The sequence below is a fragment of the Vanellus vanellus genome (genome assembly GCF_965231255.1).
Source record: "Vanellus vanellus genome assembly, chromosome: 2".
Classification (NCBI taxonomy): Eukaryota; Metazoa; Chordata; class Aves; order Charadriiformes; family Charadriidae; genus Vanellus; species Vanellus vanellus.
Genome location: NC_138906.1, coordinates 49,230,297 through 49,249,761, shown reverse-complemented (window position 1 = coordinate 49,249,761; position 19,465 = coordinate 49,230,297). Strand labels below are relative to the sequence as shown.

The window sequence follows — 19,465 nt, the reverse complement described above, 5'->3', positions numbered from 1 at the left end:
GGCATCCTACCTTTCCTGCATAAAAAATACTGCCTGCTGCACTAATACGTATTGGCTTACTCAGAAAAGCAAACCTAAAAATGTAAATCTCTAAAGCTCATTTACCAGAGGATTCCACAGTATTCTGCCATAACTCAGTCCAGAACTACAACAGTTTTGCATTTTCTGAATCTGAGAAGCTCTCAATTCAGTGTCTTGTGCATTTCAGGGCTGTCAAAGTGAAACCATTGCAGCTTATAGCTTTATAAAGGGAAAATTTTCTCACTGCCAAATTCATGACTGTTTCCTACTCTTGCACAGAATGCATTGTAGAAAATATGTTTTGCTTTGTCTTGCATGAAAAAGCAGCCACAGATGACTAGCCTCACGGAATGACTTTGTTTTCTTTCTTACTAGAGCTTTGACATGCAGGGAACCGCAATGATCTCAGAGCAATCTTCCCCACTCTTGCTGGGTGAGCTACCGTTGCCCGTTCTGCTCTTCTCCTCCTTCGGTGGTAGTTTCCGAAGGGCTCACCAGCTGCAGCCTGGGCAGCTCTGCCAGGCTCCTTCCTCTGCACTTTAGAAGGAGCACCCAGAAACACTGCAATAAGAAATTCTAGGTGTGGGTCCTCCTTCGTACGCTGCAAAGGGGCTAATTCTTTTGGTAACGCATCCCTGCCTGTAGATGCTGAGCAATAAAATACACGGACCCGTGAGTCCGGGCAGCAGTCAAACACCAGCGCGTTCAACTAGCGACTCTTGTCAGCAGGAGGCCAATGGTTGAAGAACTGCCTGATGCTGTGGAGCAGAGAGGAAAACTCACCCTCACTGATCTCATGACCGAAAAAAACACATAAGCTGAAGAGTCTTCCCTAGCATGGTTGTCTTGTTATCGCTGACTGTAAAAAAAAAAAAAAAGCTCTTAGTCGTTCCCCCCCCTCTACCTAGTAAATTTTTTTTCTTCCCTCTTAGCACAAGAACTGATGCATGCAGAGGAAAAGCTGGGTACGGAACATGAAACAATGCCTCCTCCATTGCCTTTTTTTTAGCTTGCTTTTCTCCACCTGTCTTTTCTACAAAGCACACCTCATGACGGAAGCTTTCAAAATGAGAAGACAGTGCCACAGGTGAAATCAAAATAGGCAATTTTCCCCCTTTGTTTTTTCAGAAGTCTCTTTTATAGAGGCTTCCATTTCTGGTAGCCAGAGGCTCTCGGCAGTGGGAAGGCTGACTGAGAATTGTTATGAAATGTCATTTTTTAAAGTCTCTTTATTAATATTTTCCCCAGATTTATTTGTTTCAATAGCAAAAGACTTACTCCAAGTTTTAGAGTTATGCTCAAAATCCATGAACACGAAGGATGTTGTAACTACGCAAAAACGTATTGCTTTACAAAGTAACATTAATAATACATTTGTAGATATTGAGACCCGCTCTATACTAGTTGAGACAGAGTATGGATGTAATGTATTCACAAGCACTGTGGATAAATCACCTCGATAAATTCTTCATGCTACGCTGTAATCTCCAAAAGCTCTCTGACTGGTAAAAATCAGCCTTGCTGATCAGTCTACGATTCTTTTCACTATCTTGTTATTCATCTGCCAGTGACACCTGAGGTTGAAACAACTGATGTCTTTATACATCTGGCACCACAAAACAACTTGACTTCACAAAAGAAAGTCTTGATTGTTTTTAAAAAATACTAACACAAACCTACAGCCTCCTGCACACCACTACCCAAGCCCTTCCTCAGCATATCAGATCACTCTTTAAATAAAAATATACTTATCTGTGCTTTGCTTCTCATGATAAATGGCAGTAGTCACAGCTTTTCAACAATTTCTGCTTAATATTTGAAACACCTCTGAAACAGTTCTTCCAAAATTATCTGTGAAATGGACATACTGCATGACAGTCCTTTCTTAACAGCAATAAACATCATATTCTACTCACAGCTAAACTTTGGAGAAATAGACCTCTATAAGCTCATGCATTACTTTACAAATCAACTGTAAATACTGCTTTGAAGATTTAAGAACGGAGCTTCGCTCCCTTGTGAATGCTGCTGCCCAGAGCAAACACACACCAGTGCACCCTTTGTGCTAGATCACGGGCTCAGCTACACGCCACTCCTATCAACATAGTCACTGAACAGGAACAGAAACTCTTGTCACAGCCAGTGACAATATGCCTCCAGTCCAAAAAGCAGTACACACAATATGCAGTTTGGAGATACAGCAGGACCACGTGTGATCTCCTTTCCTCCACATATATAAAGCTTGAACCCCTCCAATCCACAGGACAAAAGAGGCTTTGCACTTGTCTATGCCATCCTGAAAAGCATCACCTCTGCTAGACCTAAAAACTTCACCTTAAAACACTGAAGATTGAGATTTCCCAGTGTCCCATAAGCCATAAGACAGCAAGTAAGAGGGACTCTATCATAACTTTGCTGCATTGTCTGAAAAGCAGAATACAACTTGCAAATTAAAATTTGAGACTAACATGCCCCTCCTCCATAAATCTCATATTTGTGATTTAATATGTTAGGATAGATGTTGGTAACGTCATAATCAAACACCACCTGATTTCCAAATGAGTATTTGGATTCATGAATTCATTCGGATTCATCTCCCATCCTCTGACATTTTGACAGCAGGCACCTGAGGGTGCAGAGAACATTCTCCATAGGGGACACATCCCTTTAAGGATTAAATGTAGGATTATTCAACCAGGAAATTTAATTTTAAAAGACAAGTACTAGGAAACAGATTTCTTTTTTTCATTCATTCTTCACACTTTTTGTAATAATCTGAATACTTCTAAAAATAAAAGCAGAAGGATGGCATAACCAATGCCTGTTAATAGAAAAATAATTGGCTTAAATGAGGCACACGCTCATATGCACAAAAAATAAGTGGCCCAACAATTCTTTTGAGAGTTACAATATTTTTAGCCATATGGTATTTTTTATTAATTGTTATAATTACTAACTAAGAGCCAAATGTATGCTCGGCACTGTACAACACATCCAAATACTGTCAACCCCAAGCCCAAAATGCTTACAGTTCAAAAGATGAGACACGTAGGAACAAGAGATACTGAGAAATGTAGTGACAAGAACAACAGGCCAAGGTCTCCCCGATGCTCGGAGGCGGATTAAGCCTCGCTCTTGCAGCTGCATCAGGAACATCACTCCTCTGAGAATAACAAAATGGGCTCTAAGCCTTTTCTCCTCCACTGAGTCAGCAAAGGAAAAGCAGCAAGAAAAAGGGAGCATGTTTTTGAGGCTTAACAATTCACGCTGGCTCTACAGCATATTTTGGGCCTTTGGCAATTTATGCTAATTGAATGTAACCCTCAAGCTGTTCTTTCTGTGATGGGGCTGCTCTGGAGCACAGCCAGCCCAGAGAAGCACAAGCTCATGCGCTGAACTGTGCTGTGCAGCTCTGGGTCACAATAGAGCCTGCGAACCAGGGGAATAACGCTGAAAATTTTGATACACCAGTGAGAAACACTGTGGGAAAGGCATGCTGCTTTGGTAGGAGTGAAGGACAGTTAACTGGATGTTCTGGCTTGGGCTTGGTGCTACAGCATCCCCACAGCTCGCCCTCCCTGCTGCTGGGTTCAATGCCCTGCCTATTTTACATGAGGCCAGGAGCGGGCAGTGGCCTTCTCAGGGCTTCAAATAACCACATGAAGTCACCAAATAGCATCCTCAGCTTGCACAAGAAAGATGATTATTTTCTATAGTGGGAAACACTAATGAAGATAGGTACCTTGTAATCCAGCAGAGAAGCTCAATAGCCAAGAAGGTAAAGAGATGCTCCCAATAACAATTAAGACCAAGACATTTTCCTCAGAATTTCCTTTGATTTCTGAAACAGATTTTCCTGAAAGAAGAGCTCATCAAGTCTATGTACACTTCACACCACTCCCTCCAGATTTTCTTTGGCTCTATAAAATACAAGGACAGAAGACCTTCCTTTTTCCCATAGAATCCCTTTCTTGGATGATGTACACTAAGCATTCACTGTCCTATGTTGTCTCCAGTTCAGCCATCTCCACCTCAGAGGTCAGAGGATTTATATCCCTGTCAGTCACATACATGCTTTGCAGTGACTTTGCAACTAATGGTCCTTGTCATAAATCTCCCAAGGGCCAGGAAAGATGCGCTGCAATATGCATAGCTGAGGCCCAGGGTCCTGTTACTCTATCTTGTAGACGATCTCTCTCCTAAGGGATCACTCTGCTTGAAAAAAAAAGCTGCTAGTGTCCACTCCTATTAAGCCATAGCAACTACTCCATTCCTGCACATCCTCCTTGTCTGCTCCTGGGAATCAGTCTCAGAGCATCCTCCTTCCCTGAAAACCTATTGCTCTTTCTCTCTCTCCGGCGCAGGCTTCATCCTCAATAACTGTCAGGGCACTTCTGCGCAGCACAGACTGTAATGTGATTAACTTTATGCTTCACAACCTCAGCGTTAAGAAGTAGGTCCCGGGGCAGGGATTTGACATGAGGCTCTCAGGGCCTTGATCAGAAAAAACAGCTCTTCCTTCCTGAAATGGCAGAACAAAACAGCTTTGAACTAGGTGAAATGGCCAGCTGCTCTAAGGAAACAACACTGCCAAACCCGAGCACTACTGAAGCGAAAGACGTAAAACGGGAGATAATTGCTCCATTCTACCTCCGAGACAAGGCCAAAGATCACAGGGTTTGAAACCATTTTCTTTCTCTCACTGTGCTGTAAGGCTCTGAATTAACTCTCTCTATACATATACAAGTGGTTTGCCCTGCAAGCATATTGTTGTCCGTTTATCAGGTACTCATTGTTTGTTATCTTCACTTTCTTCTCTTAGACATGTTAATTGTGGTGTCTGTATGTTAATTGTTAATGCCCTCAGCAATGAGAAGCTGTGATACCATAATGAATTTGTAGCCTCTACAGGAGCCAGTGATATCTACTGCTTTAGAAGATACTGCGAAGTCATCATTCTCCTTCCCATGGGGTGCTAACTTCAAGCAGTAGTGCCTTTTTCAAATGCATAAAGAATTAGAAACTTCATGTTAAAGTACTGAGAGCCCCTCACAGGCTGGCTGCAAGGGAATTCCAGCAGCAGGAGCAAAGCCCTGGGATTTACAAAATGGACATATAATCTGGCCAGAAATTGTGCTGGTTTTCATGCAGTTTACACAAAAGTACTGCCACTAATACTCTATGGTTCACTCGGAAAGCCACAATGAAATGTGATGTGAGGTCTTGTATAAGTGCACAAATTTTCAAACTCTTTTAGGTTCTCCTTTAATGACTCATAACTACTGATGACATTGGCTATCAACTTATTTAAGACCAATATTCCTCAGGGATGAGAGGGAATTGTTTGTTCCCTTTCTAGCAAGAAGGAAGGTCCATGGGTTAAAGACAGAGTCTGTTGTACAGTCTAAACATTTCCATCTAAGCAGTATTTTAGCTTTTTATGCAGACCGTGCTTTATTCCATCACAGGACTGGACACGCGCTTCTACTGATGATGGCAGTGGCTTGAAAGATATCTATATGCACCAGCAGTACAGAGTAAGAACAACAGTATACGGAACACAGAATGTGCACCCAATAAATTTGATCTGCCCAAGTGTTTTAGTGGGTATATAAAATATGCCTACAGATTGCAACTATACCTGCAATAAGAAATGAATATATCTGCTTTTTTTAAGAGCAATACCCAGTCATCTCTCCCCAACCTTCATTGCTTCCTTCCCTGATGATGCCTTCACTGACAGGATACAAGAAAGGTTTCTTTTCTTCCTTCTTCTCGCAGCAGCTGAAATCTATTATAGCAGAATAAGGAAGCAACATCTTGGGAAAGCTACTCCAGTCATGGCAAGCTGCACGGCAGCGTGAACACTGAGCAGCCTTTGTGGACCAAGTGCACGTGCGATTGTACAGAAAGGACAGAACACTTCTCCTAGGGCATGAGACAGATCAGCACATCAGCTATAACAGCTTAAATTGGAGACTTAAATTAATTGCATACTTTCACTGCAACCTAAATTAATTATTTAATGTCTGCACAATGCTGTGACTTTATAAAGTACTGAGTAAGAAGCATTTGTTACTACTAATATGAACTGTAAATGTACACTTGATTCAGTGCCCCTTCTTTTTTATTTCTTTTCCTTTCTTTATAACTCGGTCTTAGTAAGCACTAATTATTAGTCATCAACTCTGAAGCAAAAGACTTATGTTCTGCACAGCATTACACAGTTTTGAAACAAAGTCTGTTCCTTACATTAGGGGAAAAGGGATCAGATTTTCCAAAGTATCTTGGCACTCCATATCAGAGACACACCTAGTGCAATTCTTAAAGGCACCTGCAGAAGTTTCATATTTAGCTACCATTAAGATGAAAATCAGACGAACATCTGGTTAACTTGCTTAGGTACTTAGGAAAACTCACTGAGTACCCAACTGAGTTGTTATACATTTGTTGATTTGGAAAACCTGCCCTCAAAAGTGTGTCCTTGTCCCTGGATATGACAGGGGCCTGGTCTTGAGTGAAAAGAACCGCATCATCATCACAGTGTAGAGAAAAAGGTCGGTGACGGGAAAGCTAGTGGGGCTACAGAGAACTGTTCCTTCAAAACCTGGAGTTGTGTATTCCTTCTGGGCACTTGTGGCAGAATTGCAACAGGCACACCAGCCAGCATGGGGACTCGCTTCCTCCACCTCAAGAAAACATGGCCTTGGGGTTGTGGTTCCCTTGCTTTCTCTAGCTGAAGAGATGTGGTTTTAAGTTACTGTAGCAGGGGTGGAGTATTCTTCCTGCCAAGGTCACTTTTGAAACATCTTTTGTGGGACATATAACAATCTTCCTCTTATCCAAGAACAATGTGGGGAAAAAAATCATGTGAAATGAGACTGTGGGCTTTTGCCAGACCTTGAGAGTATATCCCGCCCTTGAGGTTTCAGGCATTAGAGGATATACATAGTTTAAACCAATAATGCACTATGAAACAATACATTCATACAAATTATGTATAGGCCTTGATTTTTCAAGGAAGTTTGGCAGATGCCTATCTTCAAAATAAAGACCGGCCGGATGCACTGCTTTATGAAACAATGGCTTTATTCCAAGGTCTAACTTCGATGACATTTCACAGCAAGTTTTTTTGCAGCTGGAGTTTTGAAGTTTTTCATTGAGTTCAATGTGCTTAAGTTTTGGCATACGCTTAAGGTTCCTTGGAAATCTATTGTAGAACTGGAGAGGACATCTATATCTTCACTATTTAGAGACAGGACAGGGATAATACCCATCACATGCTGCCAAACTGGATGACCCTTAGTTTTATATGTATTTTTTCTAAACTGCTTCCACAGCCTGAAATGAGCTTGGTTTTATACGTATTTCTTCTAAATTATTTACAGAGCTTGCAATGAGCTACAATGGACACATAGACAAGTGATCGAAACTTGAATAACCTCCACAGTTAGGTCTTCCTTGTTCAAAAATAATGGGATGTGAAGGCCAAGGGGTGAGTGGAGGGAGAAGAGTTCAAAGTCTTTGCAAAAAGTCAAAGACATTTTTAACATATGAAAGTTCCAGCACCTAAACACGGCAGTATAAATATCACTGATACCAATGGTACATGTCCATGTGCATGGCAGTTCACACGTGGGGGAATATCAGATAACAATGTATATTAAGTATCTAACAGCCATTTTTCTGCCTTTCTCGCAGGAACACTGCCACAGACATTGGATAATTCATAGACATTAGACACCAGCATGTGAGCCGACACAAAAAAATTTCTTATGTCAAATTACTGGAACGCAGTCCAACAGCAATTCAAGCCTACGGCCAGTGGCTGCTACAGGAGCAGTCTGCCTGGTGCTAAGAGCTCTATTTACATATTTAACTGCCTTTGCTGGATTAGGACTTGATTGCAATACTGTCAAAAACATACCAATGTCTCTTAGGCACAGACAGCAAGAAAAGGCGGCTTTGGGGAAGGAAATAAATGTTTGACAGGATATTTTTGTTTTATAATGCAACATATCAAAGCAAGCTGGGAACACGAAGGCTGGGAGTAAAGTCCCAATCCTACTAAAGCCAGTGGGAGTTTTGCCACTGAACTCAATGAGACCAATATTTCACGGTCACTAGGCTCCTGTCTGCATATCACTAACGTTTCTTCCTCCACTTGACTTGACGCTGAGTCTCAAAGACACACACGTGAAATTGCACAAGCTGCTACGTCTTTGTTCCTGAAGTTTCATTTCTATTAGAGATGGATGAATAAGCTTTTGAAAAGGAAAACAGAGAAAAGTCAAATTTGTACTCCTGCATATTCACTCTCCCTCTAAAACCTCTCCCTCAAGGCTTGAGGCAAACTGAATCAAACAAAATACTGAATCTAAAATAGGAGATTAGACAGATACATTGTGGTACAATGGGGATTGCTTCAGGTCCAAAACACAATAATTCACAACATAAGATGAAAATAATATTGTGGATTCATTTTTGACCTATCAAATTACTGTTTAAACAAGACAGGAATTTTAAAACCAAATCCTTGCAGCGTTTTTCAACTTGGGTAAATATCCATATTTATACGTATGTATTTAATATCTCTTGGTCTTCTAGCATAATGGTCATAGACACTGTTATCAGAACATCCCACAACTGGTGGGTGAATGCTTGATGGATATGAACACCGGGAAGTTATCCGTGTTCTCATTAATTTTGAAAAATCTACAGGGTTCTAGTGCAAATAGTACCAGTATAAGTATTAAATTGAAAGTACTTAATGCCAAGAACATAAACAGACTATCAAATGATATGTACAAAGGCACGAATTGCTTTCTTGCCAGAAAGAGCAAATAAAATAGTGTAACCGTCTGTTGACTTTTTATCCCAAATTCAGTGTCAAGGACTTAAACCATGACCTGAAATTCTATAGCCTCAGGCCTATTCCACATCTTTCTGTGTTCCAGCAAATCTGCAAGAACGGTGGAGTTTTCAGAATATGTTAGTTGTTTGGGATGGTTGCTAAGTCCTAAATTTCTATCTGCTCTTGGCAGAACATCCCCTCCGCAATACATGTACCTCAAACTCTTTAATGACTTTGTGCAATCTGTGAAACGCTACCAAACTGTAATGTCTTCTAGGGCAAGAATGTTCACAGAACCAGCAAATTTAAAATAAATATTGCAAGCTATTCATGGGGACAATCTTAGATTTAGAATCACAAGAGCCATACGATTCACAGAGTTGTGCTTATCCAGGCAGCAAGCAGGAACACGCTCTCGTGTGCGTGCAGCCGAAATCTCACTAAAGGGCACATCAAGGACGCTGGAGCCTACGTCTCATAAGAAAATGCATATTCAATTTAGTTTCTTTATAAGATGCACCAGTTTGCTTTTAAAGCTCTCTTTAAAAAGGTCTGTTTTCCAGGAAGGGATCACGAAATGGAAAGTTGCAGCTTCCTTCAAGAAGGCAAAGTTTTTGCTGAGAAACTGAAGCAACAACCTTTAATTGAATTCTGGGAAAAGCAAGTGTTGATGGACTGCTTGCTGCAAGCTGCCCGATGGGCAGTCTGTTACCAGGCCACATGACTCTCAAATAAAAATGCTCCAGCTCAGTGAGTATCCCAAAAAGCTTTGTACATGAAACACTGCATACCCAGAGGCTGTTTACCTTTCTAATTTTTAAGCAAACCAGATGGAATCTGTTGCTGGATAACCACTCCCTGCTGCTCTCTTTGCTCAAGCTAACACCTACCAGCCTAACAGAGCACAACAAAAATGTTGTTTTCTTTTCTCTCTGCGACTCCTCATGAATGATAGGAAGAGCCCCTCTGCTGATCTGTATCGAGTGATCCCCAGTACCTTTAAGCATACGTCAGCTGTATGTTTCTATTACACATTAATTATACATGGCTCATGCAAACTGAGAGCCCCCTGTTGAAGCAAGCAGGCTCATTTGCGCTAAGGACACAGTACCTAGTGGTCACAGGATCAGAGGGTTTGATGGAAGCTTTTGAAATCATCTAGATAGCCTCTGTCTCCCCGGAGAGATGTTTTTTTCCATTCGGTGCTTCAGTGGCAGACTAAAATCCTCCTGACTAGCCTGTTCTAGCGTTTCAGTGTTTTAACTTGCTAAAGCATTTTTGCCTGATGTCTAACATCAAGCTACCTGCTCTATAAATCCATTTCTTCATGTCTTATCTACTACTACGGGCAGAGAACAGGTTATTCCTCTGCTTCTGGCAGTAGTCTTTTTTGTACTGTTACCATGCCCCCCTACTTGCTATAAACGGGCCGTGTATAATTGTATAAACGAGCCATCAGTGCATACCATCTTATTAATACCACATAATTATTCACAGGTGGTACTTGGCAATAGAAACAGGAGTTGGTGGGTGTCAGTTCCTATTAGAGGCAATAGGCATTAGGAGGTAATGTCGCTCAGCACCTTTCAGAAGGCACTGAGAATTTGGTCTTCTTTAAAACAGGAGTTTGAGAAACTTACATTGCTTATCAAATATTCGTGAAAAGAGGAATGAGCCCCTGGACTTGCTTCAGACTCGAATGGAGCACTGGCTTGTGCTAGCCTTTCTACAGGGTGAACTTCATCACAACAGACCGAACCGAAAAGCAGTCAGGCTGCCAGTTAGCACCCAGGAAGGTGAGCTGCATCCACAGCACGGGGATACAAGATTTGTGACAGTCTGTGTTATAAGGCACGGCCACTCACTGCCATTTTCGCTCAGTTCGCTACAGAGTGTGGTGCAAACCTGTACATAGGAGACTCTTTCTATTGATATTACTGGGCATCGTGCCAGGCCTCGGAGATGTAAGAGTGATGCTTGGGAATGCAGTAAGTGATAATGGCATGAAGAAACACTCAGACTGGCGTCTATTTCCAGATGCTATGGTGACAGGTCCTCATACAGACACTGGTGCTGTAAGTAAACAGAAAATACAAGTCCTCCCATTTTTCAGGAAAATAAATGTCTGAAGAAGAAAGTCTTGTATACAGCTTGTGTGCCAAGGGCTCCACCACTTACCTTTCTCCATATTTTTCTCTAGTTTATATGCAACTTGGAAGTTCTTAGTGAACAGCGTATGCATGGTAAATTATAATGTGCATGTTTTATTACAGAAAACGCAGACATATTGTGGCTCATGCTGTAGGGCTTAAATCGTCACATTAGGTCTCTATAAAAAATGGAGATCGCTCAGCCTCATGGGAAAGGCATTTGCATCTTCATCATTACAGAGGCAAAAAACTTCATCCATAAAGATGTGCCTAGAACAAATGGCAGCAAATTGTGGACACGTGTTTTGCTTTAATTGGTTCTCATCAACTCAATCTAGCTAGTGACTTCAAACAGCTCTAAGAAACCTGTTCCAAATTTTTTGTTTTACTCTTTTTATGTGTTTTTTTTTTTAAATGTCTTAGAGATTTCAGATTAAATAGAATATTTGAAGATACAGTTTGAAAGGACTGCTTCTTTACAGTTACATCACATGTTTAATTACTTATTCGTAAATTGTGAGTGACTAGAGGTAAAGTAGCATCGCCCAGAGCCCCTGTCCTGGCCCAAATGTCGCACTGCACTTTTTGCAAAGTCTACCTCTTGACAACTGGGATCAGATTCAAGCCATCTACAAACATATTCAAACGAGCAGCTGCTGCTAGTGCCATTTTTACATACTATTCTTGATCAGCATAAATGGATGGAATATGCTCTTTTTGGAAAGCACAGCAGAAGAATATGGATGGCAACAGACTGATTACATGACTCATCTAAAATTCACCAATAAAAAGACGTATGCTACATTTAAAATCTTATTTAGATACTGGCCTAACTTTTAAAAACACAGCTTACAAATCCCACTAGTCTGTAAATCAGACAAACATCTACTTAAGTCTTTTCTTCTAGCCCCAAAGCCAAGCAGGCCTCATGAGGGTGAGGGTCCCACTGTCTCAGATACTGCACAGACACAGCTGAACACAGCACAAACAAACAGGGGTGGGAACAAATACGCAGAGGAGTCTAGCCACTACTGGCCCAGTGGCACTGCTGGGACTCGACCAAGATGTGGCAAGCCCCATAGCAACACACCAGTTTGGGCATGAAAGTGCTTCTTCCTATGTTTTTTAGCCACAGGCATGCTCACACAAGCACAGAGTTTTGTCTCTCCAGCTGATCACTGTTTCAACAAAAACCACCGATGCTTTGTTCAAGCCATCCTAGTTTTTGTCTCACAAGATTACGTACATAGGGCACTTCTCTCTGTAGCCTGAAGCCTCAATTAGTCATTCATAACACAGCGGACAAGACGAAAATGCTGCCACATCAGAGAGGCAGCACCGTGGACCCACTTGTTGCAGTTGCAGATAAGGAAGACAGGCAGGCATAGGGCACTGGTGAATCAGCCCAAAGTAGAATGTCCTCCTCTGACACTTTCTCTGAAGGTTTGGGGTTTTTTCTTCTCTGTATAGTAGCAGTAGTTTTCCCTCTTTTGTGCAAATGAAACAAATAAAACCGTGCTGCAGGCCCTTCTTATAGCATAAAGAACAGTTACAGGAAACAAATTAAAGAGATTTCCTCTTCCTTGGTTGCAGAATGCCTGGAGATTGTTTTTATTATTGTGGTGTAATTGGGGAAAAAGTGAGCTTAAGTAACACACCTACAGGACATCTAAAAGAAAACTGATTTGATAGGAATTAAATAACTTCGTGGAACTTGCCATAGGCTTCTTACAAACCAGCCAGCCAACGAGCTAGTGAAAAAACTCATTCCAGATGCCCAAAATATCTCTTATATAGCTATAGCTGTTGCATTTGTTAAATGATAACTACATTTAGTACACATTTTTGCTGCACTCAGAGAAATAAAGCCATTTATTTATCTGTCAGTAGAAAGACAATGTTCAGAATCCATCTTTTCAAATTACATCATGGAGTTAACAACATTGTTCCCTATTCATACTGTACATATATAGCGTGCTCAATCTTTCCCCTCTTAATTTTCAGTGGTGCTCTATTTGCTGCCTAGATCACAGTATCACAGTATCACAGTATGCTAGGGATTGGAAGGGACCTCAAAAGATCATCTAGTCCAATCCCCCTGTCGGAGCAGGATCTTCAACATATTACCCTGAAAAATTTAAATTTAAAGCAGCAGGGATAGCAATGGGAAATGTTGCCAAGCAGGGAAGCCTGATATTAAAAACAAATAAATTCCAGAAAGATCCAACACTGTCATAGGTTGGATGTAGAGTATACCTTCCTTTTTTTCCCTACCATGTTGGTAGAAATGTATTCATACATTTCAGTTCATATTTTCATTACAATGAACCTAATGTCGGTCCAGCAACTAAGATAATTTTAGAATTAAGTTACTTTCAACATGCAGAAACATGTCAAAATGTGACCACGTATTCTAGGTACTCAGCTATTGTGAAACTACCACAGCCCCCACTGCTGTCAATGGGTTTCTGGTTACAGCCGTCCCTGAGGAGCTCTTCCCCCATTGCACTCCAGCCAGGCACCCAACCTCTGGGAGCCAAAGGTGTGCTGCCGGGCAGGTCGTCTAAGCACATCTGGCCTAGCTTTATGCTCATGAGAGCAAAATGACCTTGGGTGCACCTTCAGAGTCTCGCCTCTGATGTCATGAAGACACGGCTGAGTTTCTCCTACGCCATAGGAGAAGCTGTAAATAAGAATAAGAACACGAGCCAATCAAGCAAACCAAAAGAAATCTCTCACTTTATATCCTGATGGCAGCGAGTAAAGAAAAGATATGATATTAACTAGATTTCTGTAACAGGCCATAAAATATTTGTTAGACTTCATTTTCACACATGCCAATAAAAGTAACAGTCCTTGCATTGCTCATTCCATGCATACTAAGCATGTTTTTCTGATTTCTGTATTGCTTGGACCAGAGTAAGAGAAATCCATACAAAATTGTACATAAAAACATGTATCTTGAAGTCAAAAATTCTGATGAATTGAGGTTGACAACATTAAAACCCCCTTTTTTAGATTCTTACTGTAAATTAGCAATTTCCTTTGTAAAACATATGACAGCAAGTGATTATACTTACATTTTGTCTATTCTTATTTTATTTAATCTCTAAAATTTTGAAGCAAAGTTGCTGCTTGTCATATTGACACTGAAAATTGTCAATCTACAGAAGTGCCCGAACAGTGTCAATAATGTTTTACGCCTAACACCTTGCCTTACTCCTGTGAACAGGGATGGCAGCCCCCATCTACACAGTCAAAATTTCACCTGAGTCTTTTTGCTGGACTTTCACATTGGATGGACACTTAAAGCCAAAACTTAGAAAAAAGAAACTAGTCAACTCAGGAAGTGACACAGAAATTAGGCCTATGTGAGTCTGGAGCTCCCTTCCCCCACTCATAGACATTCTATTGAGACACCACCACCAGATGTGCCAAGTGAGATGGATCCCTTTTGTCCACTGAGAACTAGACAAAAAACGTGATCATAAAAACTTTGCATTATTTCTTCCAACCATGATACTCTGTTTCTACATCTCATTTTTTCTCTGGGTGTTCCCAGTTGCAAGGCACAACAAATCACTTTTACTCTTGTACAAGACTCTGCAGAATCAGCTGATACTTCAACTCATTTTTTTAATACATCTCCTAGTATCTCAGTTAACGAGATAATTTAACTTCCATATGGTTCCTCCAGGTACCTGAAGCAAGGCACATGGTTAAGTACCTCCCTGAATTGTGCACTGCATAAATATTACTATCTTATGTTAGGATTTCAATAGGTCCTTTCTTACAGGGAAAAAAATATTTACTTACTAAACAGTTGGCAATAGAGGACCTGTAAGCTTCTCTTCATGGTATCATGTGGTCCTGCTGGTCTGCCAGTTTATTCATGATTCTGTCAAAGAAATCAAGAGAAGAAGAAAATGATTTATTACAAAATAAATTTTAATTTTTTATTTCACACACAAAAAAATATCTATTATTATACCTGTTGATTACAAAGTAAGATGAAGCTTCACAGGAGAAACCGTATTGATTAGCAATGGGAAATTGCCTAACTGCGCTTTGATTGTGTTAGCCATGCTGTCCAAGAGCTTGGCAGTAAAGGGTATAGCTATGGCCAAAAAGGGGAAAAAGTCTCAAGGGTATACAAAATACACGCACTGAGAATTATTTTCATGTTGTGCTTAAGACTTGATAAAATCGATCTCACAAGAGTCTTTTTTGTTTGGAGAAAGGGTCCTCACTGGAGGAGCAAATGGGGCACACAGGACTGGTGTCTCCTCCCCGAGTCTCACCTTTTTGCATCCCTCAAAAAGTAGAATGAGGAGAAAGTCCACCCTCCTTTCCCAATCAAACCTTCAGTGGTGCCAAAGAGGGGATACCCTAAACTGTGCTGAAATGGTATCACAGAGGGCAGCTTTGTCCTGCAATTTTTAGCTTTATGTTAGCCAGCTGTTCTCATATTACCTCCTGACCTACCCCACCAGCTACCTGGGCTGCAGCTAGAGTTGTGGCAACTGGAGAACCTTCTCTATGTCCTTGGAAACTTTCAATTTCTCCTAAACTGAACTATCTTGGGGTAGCAGAGAATCTCGTAATTCTTGTAACTGCTGTCTGAAAATGGGATGTGGCAAAAATATCTGACCATTCCATCTCCTCGCCTTTGTTGACTTGGGGAGTAACTAATAACATTTTATGTGTCTTCAGATAGTATTTTGAAATACTTGTCACAGATATTTTTCACCTCAGTTTGAAAAATATTATGAAAAAATAAATCCCAATCATGCTGATATTAATTATTCACTTTGTGAGGAAAATAAATGGATAAATCGGAAGTTAAAAGCAAATGTAGTCTCAAGGGACTGCTGTGAGTAATGTCTCAGTGAGTACCCAAAGACAACACAGCATTTAAGCTCTTCATTCCATAAAAAAAAAGCATTTGCTAAAGATTCATAACCAACTTTGAAAGACAGGACACTGAGATCATCCTCCTAAAATGCCTCTTGTCAATATTAAAGAGCATGCAGTATCCTCTAGTTTTCACTTCAACATATTTCATCTTCCGAACTCCTGGGGACATTTCTGAGTTATTTTAACATGCCCGCATATAAATCTTTCAGAGCTTATTTGAAATGCAATCTTGAAGACATAAGATAAACAAGTCAAACCAATGAATAACACCTTTGAACTGAAAAAATGCTGAAGAGTTTGCGAAAGCAGAACTATGTTTGACTTTTATGTGGAAGCCTCAAAAGGATCATGACTTTTCTTGCCTGTGCTCTGTAACAAAAGATGCTTGGGTTTTGTTACGTTATTAGATACAGAAATTTCTGTACACAAACATCATGTTTTTGGATTCTCCCAGCCTTCCTCTCCATTTAAAACTGGACCTTAAAAACCATCCAAGTAACTTGCAGAAATGTCAGTATTTGCAAAGTGTTTTCTCCTAAATGAAAGCAATTATCTGTGAATTAATTTACCATTTTTTAATCAAAATCAGAATTAGACTCATGCCGTTGTTTGATCGTGAAAACTTGCTGAGGGACTCCTGTTCACCCCTTTCTCCTTAAGGTTTACCAAAAAACAAAGCAGAAAAACTCAAGTCTTTATGCATAAATAGACATCATATAGTCTATTACAGCACTTTTCAAATATGCATATACAAAAGTCTATGTTTAGCATCCATTAAGATATTAATAAAAATATATTCAGGAAAGGACAAGAAGCAGCTAAGCCGTTGACAATGTAGATTCCATATCCCCAAGGACTCTGCTTGTAAGTTTGTGTCAAAACAGAATGTACAAGCACCAACCCATCCAAAGGCATAAAAATAAAATGGAAAAAAGGGAGAAACTGAAATTGCAACCCTAAATCCACACTATGGGCTTTGCATAATTTGAACTGTGCTTGGCAACTGCGAGGTGATACAGGTTTTGCCTATAAACCACAATTTTTTCATATTTCTCTTCCATTTCCATGTTACTGCTACCCATGATGTATAAAGGTGTTTGCTTGTAAGTTCTGGTACTGTGGTTAAAATAAATGGTATGCTTTTGTGCATATCTTTATTTAGACAGGACTCTTAGGGTAATTTGCCCTGTGCTAAGAAATAGGAAATAGCATATGGGGAAAGAAACAAAGATTAGCACTGGAAAACTTTCACTTTGTTCTTCTGTTGCCCTCAGTTAGAAGATTTATCTTTTTGACTACATGGCCATAAAATGATACATAGACAACTCAGTGAAGATGCATAAATCAAATGTTGCCATGAGTTTACCATCTCTCAATTTCTTCAAAGTCCTTGGTTTGACTCAGGGTTAATAGAATAGAATACTTCAGTTGAAAGGGGCCTACAATGATCATCTAGTCCAACTGACTTAAATTTAAACCCAGGGTGGAAAATATTGCAATTTAACTTGCCATAATTTTTAATACCTTATTTCTTGTGTACAGGAAATGCATGCACACCAAGACTTTATTTTACAGATATTGTAAGGCAAGAGACATTTTATGAGATTTATTTGTATACCTTTGGAAGCCAAATCACACCAGTGATGGTTTTCCAAAGACAGAGACCAGCTTGCAACAACTACCAACGCTGCACAAAGATTCTTAACCTTAATTTTCTAGATCCATATTTAGGTCTCCAAGTAAATAGGCATATTTCCAATTACTCTGAACACCCACTGTCTCTCCTCTGAAAATCAGGAAATAAAGGTCTAATTATGACTTCTGGGGTTTTTCTATATTGCTGTACCTAGTGATATATTTTTGAATCAAAGTAATAAAGCTAGTGCAAGTTTTTACTCAAAGCAATTTCAATTTAGAAAGACCCATCTTCAATAGTTAAATTGGTGGAAATTTGTATCCAGAAAAAGTGTCACATGCCTCACCTCAGAGACCTGTGTTTGAAAATATCAGCTAAGCATTTGGTGTCTGAAATGAACTTACATATTTTGCCCTTTTTAGTGCATAATATTTCACATATAGTTTATCTTACACAGGATGATGAATAGATGTGTGAAATCCCTATGGACAGGTAGCAATACTGTCTTTCACAGTAAGCGATCCCCTCAATGTTGCAGCTAAATTAAAGAGGACAATGAAGACATAATGATGAATAGAAGACAAGAGTCCAAAAGAGCTGACAGCTCCCAGCCATTCATTATGTCTGATGGGAAGAAAAAATACCAACGGGCCTTAAATTAAAGAAGAAATGGAGGAGAACATAAGATGAGTGTTGGGCAAAGCTAACAGTCAGTGGAGAACCCTTTTTTCTTTGTGAGTCTGTCAAACATAAACCAGGAGACTGAAATAAAGAAGCTGAAAAAATAGTAATGGAAAGAGAAGACAGGCAAAAGACATGCCACTTCCATCCCATGAAGCACCCAAACTTTATTATGTTATTTCTGACCACCTTCTCTCCTCTATGGATCATTCTGGAAAGAAGAAAAAACTACATCACTGACAGTTTTCAACTATATTATTCCTGGTTCTGCAGAAAATTAAAGCAGAAAATAAGACACACCCAGAAATTCTTTCGTCTCCAATCTGTTGAATCCCCAGTCAAAGAAACACAGCCTTGATCCCTTTTGTATCATACTGTCCCATGATGTTCAGTGAATGCCTTACAAGATAGCAACAGCAGAGGCTCCTCACTTTTAACTCAGAGAGCTGTGACTCCCACAGGAGTTACTCAGAGTAAATTCCACCATCAAGGTCTTCACCCACTGCTTCCCACAGGTCAGAGGGTATTCAAGTGTGCCTCATAAAAGGAAGAAAGTTTACTCTTCTTGACTACATTAGGCTCAAATGCAACTTTGGGTTCTCAAGTTTGCATAATTTGTTTTTTAATTCAATGGCCTACTTCCACATTCCAGGTGTTATTTTGCAAAATTTATATCCCAAAAAGCTTCAGGGCTTGCTAATAAAAAGATTATTAACTTGCAGCAACACGATTCCTCTGAGCAAGAATTCTGTGGTCTTGTTCAACATGTGCCACGTTGTTTGCTGTGATTTATTTCCCACTGCTTGGAACATGCAAACCATCATTACCATCTTTCTTTATGAGATCCTGAGTGCAGCATCTTTGGTATCTATGTCCCCTTTATACTGAGATCTTTTGGCACTTTTTGGAATGGATTCCTCTTTACAGGTCTAAGAAAGAGCAGTTCAAATCTACTTCCACAATGATCCCCAAATTGTACACCCATTGCTTTCCTAATATCTCCAAAGAGCAGAGTCTGCCCTCAAGATATCACAGCTGAGCAGAACCAGTCTTGCTGGCATTGTGCAGACCATGTCCATAAGGAATAGTCAGGTAGAAGCTGAACCACAGATAGCAGCATGGTTTTCTGCGTATACAAGATGTAACATAGGCTTATAAGCACAGCACCTCTTCACATGCAAGAAAAAAAATATCCCAACCAACCAC

The 19,465-nt window shown here is 40.1% G+C and overlaps 1 protein-coding gene across 1 annotated transcript in view; it reads right to left on the bottom strand.

The window, feature by feature from the left end:
• Positions 1–14,881, bottom strand: part of TMEM108 (transmembrane protein 108) — a gene marked incomplete at its 5' end in the record, with an annotated part of 86,125 nt that extends 71,244 nt beyond the window's left edge. The window contains one exon of the mRNA XM_082499312.1: positions 14,842–14,881. Within this exon, the coding sequence (XP_082355438.1) occupies positions 14,842–14,881 (40 nt within the window). The remainder of the gene's footprint in view (positions 1–14,841) is intronic.
• Between the last annotated feature and the right edge of the window lie 4,584 nt (positions 14,882–19,465).